The 9558-nt window shown below is 48.0% G+C and overlaps 1 protein-coding gene across 1 annotated transcript; it reads left to right on the top strand.

Moving 5' to 3' along the window:
• The first annotated feature begins 397 nt into the window (after positions 1-397).
• Positions 398-6005, top strand: PI16 (peptidase inhibitor 16). The gene is made up of 2 exons (XM_030886897.2): positions 398-568; positions 5745-6005. The coding sequence occupies exons 1-2, from the start codon at positions 398-400 to the stop codon at positions 6003-6005; spliced, it is 432 nt and encodes a 143-aa protein (XP_030742757.2).
• Positions 6006-9558: the final 3553 nt, after the last annotated feature.

The following is a 9558-nucleotide window of genomic DNA, read 5'->3' as shown; positions in this document are numbered from 1 at the left end:
ATGTGCTTTCCTCCTCCTTCTCTGTCCTCAGAAGCCAGTGCTGTGGTCTGCGGGCAACTCCCCATTGTTCTCCGGAGGTTACGGTCTGCGATTTGTGCCCAGAAGAACCACTCGGACACTTGGAAGGAATGATGGCCCTCACACAGCTCTTTGCGTAGCCCTGAGAGAAAGGAGGCTTGCTCCAAGGCTATCCGAGGGGCGATGAATGCTGGGAGTGGATTCCACTCTGGTCAGGACCCAAGGCACCCAGCCCTCCCCAAGACACTGTGTGAGCCAGGCCGAGCCTCCACACACAGCCCCTCCTGCCCCACCCTAGGCAGGGCAGGGCTTTTTCAGGAAAGACTTTAAATCCAGCTGCCAGATGCCTGGACAGAAGAGGCAGGGAGGACCAGCCACCATGCACAGCTCCCACCACCTCCTGCTGCTCCTGTGGCCGCCCCTGCTGCTGCTGGTGGCCACCTCAGACCCCACTGTCGCCCTCACCGAAGAAGAGAAAAGTTTCATGGTGGATGCTCACAACATGTACCGTACCCAGACCAACCCTCCAGCCGCCAACATGCTGAAGATGGTGAGTACAGCCTGCTGAGAAAGGAGGGGTGCTGGGCAGGGGCCCTCCTGTTCCCATCCACAGAGACTCATCCCTCTAGTCAGTGACAGACAGTCCCTGGCACTGGCTAATTCCCAGCCCCCTCCCTTCCATGTAGCCCCATTGCACAGAGGAGAAAAACTGAAGCTCATAGGGACTTGTCCAGAGTGACAGCTGGTAAAACAAGGCCCGGGGGGTCCACCCTTTCCCAGATCCCCTCAAAAATGCATGTGCCCCTGGGAGGAGAAGCACCGCAGATCCCTGTTGCCTGAAGTGGAGCCTGGCTTTCACAGGTTCTCTGAGGGTCTGAGCACCTGGGGCAGGAGGCAGGTGAGACCAGGAACCGGAAGCAGAGAGGGCACAGGGTCACACAGTTCACATTCTGTCTCAGTCACCTACAAGTCCTGGGGTTTCAGAAGAGACCCTGCATCTTGCCTGCATGTGAAATGGGCATTGGAATTAAAGCTCTATGTGTATCCACAGAGTAACTACCTGGTGGTCCACAGGGTCCATGCACTCAGCTGGTAAGTGAAAGACTGGGAAGTTGAGTCGACCCAGAGGTGACTTCGAAGAAAGGCCTGGCAGTCTATTTCCTAAAAACCAGCCATCAAAAACCCTTTGGAACACAGGTCTTCTCTGGCACATGTAGGGTTGGCATAGGTCAGAATCCACAGATGGTAATTATGAGTGTATGTGTGTTTGTGTGTGTATGTGTGTGTGTGTGTGTGTGCACATGGACTGGATGTCACACATATACTATTGAACAGAGAAAAATACACTCTCAAAAAATAAACCCAGTAAGGTGTATTCCCATGAAGTGTTAAAGCGTGAAAGAGGAGACACGTGTCAACAGGTACAGATGACAGAAGTCAGATTCCAGCCAGAGGTGACCTGTGTCAGGGAGAGAGAAGTAGTTCATGGGGGGTGGGGTAGGGGGGGTGACGGTGGGGTAGGTCTTCAACTACTCTAAACACCAGAAGCCAAACCACTGGCTGCCTCTCCATTCCGACTCATATCGGCCCTATCTCACCGAGTAGAACCACCCCAGAGGGCTTCCAAGGTTTTAAATCTTCACAGAAGCAGACTGCCACATCTTTCTCCTATGGAGCCACCGGGGAGTTCATACCCTTGACCTTTCATCTGGCAGCCAAGTGTGTAACCTCTGCTCCCACTCAACTGCATCAAGGCAAAAATCCAAACTCACTGCCACCGAGTCGGGGCCAACTCACAGCGACCCTTAGGACAGGGCAGAACTGCCCCAGAGAGTTTCCCAGATTGTCACTCTTTACGGGAGTAGAAAGCCCCATCTTTCTCCTGAGGATCTGCTGGTAGCTTTGAACTGCTGACCTTGAAGTTAGCAGCCTAACTCATAACCAGTGAGCTACCAGGACTTTATTTCTTCACGTGGATGGGATTCACAGATGTTTGTATCCAGGACTCAAGTTTGCTCCCTTCCTCACTTTCTATGGACTGGCCTGACCCATTCCCACCAGCCATTCCAGGTGACTTGGGAGATTAATGGGCAACATTGAGGGACCCTGTAGCTGGTGCCTGATGCCAGTGTCTACCTAGAGATTATGACAGAAAACCTGGAGGTCTGAGATCCAAATTGCAGCCTCAGCTCTGTCAATCTGAGTGACTCTGGGTGTGCCCCTTCACCTATAAGGGACTCTGTTTCTTGACCTGTCAAGTGGAGCTGGTCCCCCTCAGCCCTGCGGGTCAGACAGGCTGTCAGAAGGGCTTCGTGTGCATGCGCACAGGCCACTATGCTCTGCCCCGTGGCTCTGGGCAACCAGGAACTGCAGACAAAAAACCAGGGTCTTCAGATCCCCTGCAGTGCCGACCTCACCCCCTGGAGCACCCCAAGGCAGGACTCCGTATCTCCCTGCCCCGATGGTCCAGTAGCCAGCAGGTAGGACTAAGGGTAGCCATCTCCCCAATCAGGGTTTTATATGAGGACACACCCCTCTTAATAGTGATGCCAATCGCTTCTTGGCCTTGTACTGATGCCACCCTGAAGGCATCGCTGAAGCTGGGTCTCGGGAATAAGCCAGGAGCCTCATCCCAGGACCAGGGTCCATGCGGACCCCTTTGGCTGAAGCCTGCACCAGTCTTGGCTGATGGTAGGGGTGGGGAAGGCAAACACTAGTTGCTGCGCACTTGACTGAGCAGGACCCAGGGCTGACCTTCCTCAGCGGCAAGGGAGAGGAAGCAGGTTGATGGTCAGGGACTCGCGGCCAGACCCCATTTTCCTCAGTTTCCCTGGTGGTGGGACATTGCTGGAACCCGGCTTTCCCGTTTGGTGGTCCTTGGTGTCAGGAAGACTTCCTGGCTGAGGTTAGAGGCTCCCATAGGTGTGGGGCAGGGCTGACGCCTGCCTGAGGCCAGACGTGGGCACGGGAGAAAGAGAAACAATACTCGAAGAAGCAGTCAGACACTGGTTGGGACACCTGCACCTTGAGGGTAATTTGGAGGCAGGAATGGGTGGTGCAGAGACTCTGAGGCCAAATCTTGTCTGTGCCATTTCCCTGTGTGACTTTGGCCGATTTACTTAACTTCTCTCTGCCTTAGTTTCCTCTGCTATAAAATGAGGATGATAATAAGTGGTGGTCATCCTTTGGAGGGTCTTAGAAAGATCAAATGCTTGGATATGTATAAAGCCCCCTGGCCAGTGCCTGCCCCCAGGAAGGGCTCTAAGGGTGATTGAGCAACAGAGAGGGAAGGACCTAAGTCAGGCGGCAGGATTGGGCGGGTTGTCACTGCCTCTGTCTAACCCTCAGCCTCTAGGTCCAGTCATCACCAGTTGTACCTCCAAGAGGTTCCCATTTTCTTCAGACCTTCCCTCCAACTCCCACATCTCTCTGATCGAACACACTGGTTCAATCCCAAGGACTCCTCCTTGTCCCCCAGCCTCTGGTCCCTACTGCCCAGATGACCGATTCAACACAGGGGCCTGACCCCATTCAAAACCCATTGACTCCCACTGGCTCAGGATGAAGCTCCATCCAGCTCCTAGGAAGGCTCTGTGTGCTTTGCCGGACCCCTGACCCCACCCCATCCCACTGCCCCTTTTATAGGCCTCCTTTCTTGCTCAGGTAGTTTCCCCGTCAACAATCTGGACAGCTCTCTTGTCCACAGCTCAAATGCTGTTTCTCACCTCCACACCTCTGCTCATGTGGCACCTTCGGCCTTTCCTTACTCCATTTGCCTAATTCCTCCTTTTCTAAGCGCTAACTTAGTGTCCTCTTTTCACCCCAAGTTGGGCTAAATGACCTCTCATCCCCGTTACATATTTATTGATATATATCTTCCACACGGCGACCCAATTACCTCTCACAAAGTCAATTTGGAATTCCCTGGTTCTTGCTGCCACACTAAGGGCTGGCACAGTGCCCAGGACTGTTGAGAATCGAAAACTACACTGACTGCTATTAAAGATTCCAATGGTCAATTTTTATGGGAACATACAGTCTCCACTTTGTTCTACAGAATGGCTGCTGGATTTGAATTGCCAACCTTTTTGCCCAATCTTTTACCCACAGCACCACATGGATGGATGGATGATGGATGGATAATGGATGGATAGATGGATAATGGATGGATGGATGGACAGACAGTTGCATGGACAGATGATTAGTGGGTGAATGGGCTTGTTTTTCTAGTTAGTGACCATGTCGTCAGTGTGGGTGGGTGCAGTGATTATTGCAAGTGCCCAAGGAAAGCCACGAGGCCTAAGGAATGACGGACTCTCTAAGGGTGGAGCTACAGGCATCTCGGCAGAATTGGAACGAGAGCTGCACTGTGTAGGGAACACTGCTTTAAGCATCTCAGTCAGTCAGAATTGGCAAATACGTGTTGCATACCTACTATGTGCTACTACTGTGCAGCTGGTGGGGACCCGTCTCTGCTCCTACCCTGAAGGAGTTTGTGTAACCTGGAGATTCAGGGGCCCTGCTGCACACCTTGGTCCTGGCCCCCCGTACCCTGCTCCTTTCCCACTCCCTGTCTTCCAGAGTTTGAGGGACTCTTGGGGCCAGTGATTGGGGAAAAAACTGCCCAGAGAGGGAAAGAGATTCACCTGATCCCAGCCAAGTGTTCCCATCCCTGCCTCACACAGCTGCTCTGTAGAGTCTCTTAGAGGGTGGGGGTGGGGGTGACCTCATCATCCCCTCCTCCTTGGGGTCACCCAAACTCTGGTCACTTTATGAGTTATCTGGCTCTCGAAACTGGCTGGACCCCCAGCGGGTGGAGCAAGAGGTACTGCCAGGCCATCCATGTCTAGACAAGGCCCAGGATGAGGTTTAATAGGATCCAGGCCTCCCTCTTCAGTCCTTTCGGTCAGATGACTTATGAATCCCTGCTTCCCACCCACACTCCATCCTGTTCTTCCAGCTGGGAACACAAGACCTTGGAGGCGCTCTAACCCCAAATACACCCCTTGTTGTCTTCTCGGAGATCCCCACCACAGAACACTGCCTCTGGGCTTCCACAACCCTTTGTGTTGCCAAGATACCAGAAGAGGCCCTTCAGGCAGGGTCACACAGAGATAGTTACTCTTCTTGGCAGAAGGAGTAGTCACTTGACAACAGTTGAGAGGATGTGGAAATGACTTCAGGCAAGAAAAGGCAAAAAGATTGGGATGTTCCAAGGGGTAAGAGGGAGTAGAGCAGGGGAGAGCATGATGTTGGCCCCCCCAAAGTAGATTTATAGGGCCAAATAAACAACCTTCCCGCTGAGGATCTCACTGAACAGCTTGTGGTCTTCAGAGCATGCTCAGGAGTCCCTAAAAGGCATCCCTGGGAAGCAGACAAGGGCACCACTGCCCAACTTTAAACAGAATGATATTAATAATCACTCTGTCCCAAGTCAGCTCAGTTAGCCTTCCCACTCCATGAGTTCAGAAAGGTTAGGTAAGGATCCTAAATCACAAGACTGAGGCATGATCCCAAATTTGGTTAGCCCCACCATCAGAGCAATACCCTCTCAGTTCTCCATAGAAGCCCACCTGTGCCAGGCCATGACCAAGAATCACCCAGCTGGGGGAATGGGATCTCCAGCTTTTAGAAGCTTCCCGGTACCTTTAATAGGTATCCTCACTTTCTGTCACCAACCTCTCTTTCCACCCACCACAATGTCCTCTCCCACCTGCACCCCGTAGAGGTGGGATGAGAACCTGGCCAAACTTGCAATGGACTACGCGAAGCTGTGTGTGTGGGCCCACAACCCTAAACGCGGAAGGCTCGGCGAGAACCTGTTTGCTATCGCGGGTGACAGCTTGGACATGCAGATGGCTATATCTGAGTGGCACCGGGAGCAACATTTCTTCAACTTCACCACGGGCTCCTGTCAATCTGGACAGATGTGCGGCCACTACACACAGGTGCACAGTGGGCTGGGTAGGGCCCGGATGGAGCCATGAGTGCAAGGGTGGGGCTTGGGGCAGGGAGCTCAAAGACAGGAGCTGCTGGAGCTGGGGCTCCAGCTGGACCATGGGGGCAGAGGCTGGGGACATGGTAGCAGGGGCATGGTAAATACAACGCCCAGTCTTCTTGTACTTTTGGTTTGTAACTCCTTTTTGTCACTCCTATATAATTTAAAAGGAGCCCGGGCAGCATAGATGAGACTTTCTACTCCAGTAAACAGTTACAGTCTCAGAAACCCAAAGGGGGCAGTTCTATCCTGTCCTATAGGGTTACTGTGTGTTGGAATCGACTTGACAGTAAGTTACTTTTGGGGTTTAAAGTGTAAAGTCATAAAATTTAATATAAAGCATATAAAGGTTGAGGAGCTGTGTGTATGTATATCATTCTTACTAAGTTGGTATTGTACAAAGTAGGGCGTTACATATTGAAGGCATTAATTATAATCCAAAGGTAGCCACTAAGAAAAATACTGAAAAATATATCCACAAAAAGAAAGAAGGGAATCAAAACAATATACTATAAAAATGCAACTAAATATTTTTGTAAGCACAGTAATAGAGAAATCAAGAAACTTAAGACATCTAAGGAACAAATAATTAAATGGCAGAGGGAAATATCACCTCTGTAAACATTTTGCATATAAATGGCTTAAATTCTATTAAATGTCAGAGGAAACCAGCCTCCAACAACTGAAGGGCCAATAAGTGCAATTGTATGGCCATAATATATAAAGATTACAGTAAAACCATAGAGGATAGAGAGAATACAATAAAGGAGTCAGACACATTTATGGTAGCATGGTCACCTCAGCCCCTCTTGATGGTCCACGTGGAACTGGGAGAAGAGAGCGAGCCTTTACTTACTTGGGACATTTATAGGTAGCCTAAGACATGCATATTCAGTAGATACATCTGTCACATGGTGGGCGATACCTACATTAAGGTCCCTGAGTTCATAAGTGAGGAAACCTAATACCTGCACTGGGGGAAGGTTGGAGTGGGATTGGGTGACAAGGCTGGAAGAGAACAAAAGGATGTGTGCTTCTATAGGTAGATATAATCAACCATGTGCTCACTTTAAGGCAGCAGAGTTGTTAGGGGAGAATCTGTAGGAACGATATCTAAAGCAGGAAAATGTACTTGGACTTTATCTATTACTTAACAAAGTGGAGGCTTTCCTACCTACCGTGGAATACTAGCTTTCCAGATTCTCTCTGTTATAAGTTAGGGAATCTAGTACTCGTCATATTTCCCTCAGTGTTAGTTTCCCACAATTAAGAAGCAGAAAATGGCAGATTGGATTTTTTTAAAGGACTGGTGTATGTACTGTCTACAAGAAACACCCTTTAGATACAAAGGCACAAAGATGTTGAAAGTGAAACGATTGAAAAGGACATCCCATCAAAATAGCAGCTAAAAGAGCACTAGTGTAGTTATATCCTCATCAGACCAAATAAATGAGACAATACCAGAGACAAAGAAGAACATTATGAATTAATAAAAGCTTTCATTCAGCATCCCTAACAAACCAAAACTCAAACCCACTGCCATAAAGGTGACTCTTACTCATCATGACTTTACAAGACAGAACTGCTCCTTGCAGTTTCTGAGACAGGCAGTCCTCAGTCTCAGCATTCTCCCTTGGAGTAGATGGTGGGTTTCAACTGCTGACAAAGTTCACAGTCCAATGCTTGACCCCCTTTGCCACCAGGGCTCCTTTCCCTAACAGCAGAGCCCTGAAATAGATGCATCATCAAGGAACAGACTTGAAGAGCAAAATAGTTTCACAACAATACATGGAGACTTAGCAACACCTGGCTTTTAATAATAGGACAATCAGATCAATAAGGAAATGGAAAGATTTGAATAACACTATTAGCCAATAGATTTAACAGACAAAAACACTACCCAACCCTAACAACAGAACACACATTCTTCTCAAGTGCACATGGAACATTCTCTCGCACTCACTCCTGCTGCCATCAAGTGGATTCTAACTCACAGCAACCCAATAGGACAGCGTAGACTTTCCCCTGTGGTTTTCTAAGGCTGGAATTTTTACAGGAGTAGAGAAGCCTCATCTTTCTCCTACTGACATTTTCTAAGATAGACCACATGTTAGGTAACAAAACAAGTATTTCCCTCTCTTTCATCCATTGAGTCTATTCCAACTACTAGTGTCCCTATAGGATAGGTTAGGACTGTACTTTTGGGTTTCCAAGAGTGTAATTTAAAAAAATACTATTTACTGTGTTTTCAATGGAGATTTACACAGTACTTTAAGTTCCCATTCAATAATATCTACATAGGTTGTTCAGCAACATTGGTTACATACCCCAGAGAGTGTGAACATTCTCATTATTTCTCCATCGGGTTTTCTCTTTTTGATGGCTTACGTTTTTAAAAGTAGTTTTATTGGCATAGATATATATCACACCATTCAATCATTCTGTCATATTAAGAAGATCTGTGCAATCATCACCACAACCAAGATGGAACATTTTTCCCTCATAATTACTGTTGTTAGCCCCCCCATCCTTCACTGCCATGTCCATAGGCATGTATCAATCCAGTAACTGTCTATAAATCTACAGAAAAAAAAAAATCTACAGAAAATCATGCAAAACACCAACAGGAAACAAACAAATAAACCCAACAACACTAACAATCCATAGAGAAACCTCAACTAAAAAGAAAGCAAAAAATATTAAAAAACTGAAATAACTTTAACATGGATCAAAAGGAAATCCAATGGTAAGGTGTTATTTTAACCTAACGACATCTGCCATAACAGACTTTACAAAGCTCTCTGTCCGATAGCAAGCCTGTGCACATCCCTCAACTATGCTCTTTGTGGGCGTCGGAAACCTTGACCTTCTCCTGAGGAGCCGCTGTTGTTTTCTAACTGCTGACCTTGTGGTTAGCAGCCCAAACAAGTCTCAGTTACTTACAAATATTGAATTCAACCCATTTTTTTCATTATCATATGAACCCAAATCAGAAATCACCAACAGATTAATCGATAAATCCACTTAGTAAAGAAAAATGGATATGTCACAAATAGTATAAACGCATCCTTAAACAAGCAATGGGTCAAAGAATAAATCGAAAAGGAAATTCATGAGATACCTTGAGGAAAATGAAAACACAACATACCCAAAGTAATGGATGCAGTGAAAGCAATAAAAACCCAACCCCTTGCCCATACAGTCTATTATAGGATGAATAGCATTTCCGCCAGGGTTTCCGAGGCTGAGAACCTTCATGGCAGCAGATCGCCCCAGCTTTGTCTCTCAGAGAAGCTGAGGGTTCCAATTGCTAATCGGCCAGTTAGTAGCTGAGCTCTTAATGGCACCACCAAGACTCCCGAGAGCAGCAGTTTATCACAGTAAAGTCTACACCAAAACAAGCCTCAGACCAATCACCTACGGTTACAACTTAAGGAACTAGAAAAAGCACAGCAAGTCAGACCCAAAGGTAACAGAAGGAAATAAAAAAGGGACAGCGTGCAGATAAGCAAAATAGAAACACACTGGAGACACCAACAAAC

The sequence above is a fragment of the Echinops telfairi genome, unplaced genomic scaffold, assembly GCF_000313985.2.
Source record: "Echinops telfairi isolate 266 unplaced genomic scaffold, ASM31398v2 ScPeMD7_3533;HRSCAF=4204_1, whole genome shotgun sequence".
Taxonomy (NCBI): Eukaryota; Metazoa; Chordata; class Mammalia; order Afrosoricida; family Tenrecidae; genus Echinops; species Echinops telfairi.
This window is presented reverse-complemented; position numbering and strand designations above follow the sequence as displayed.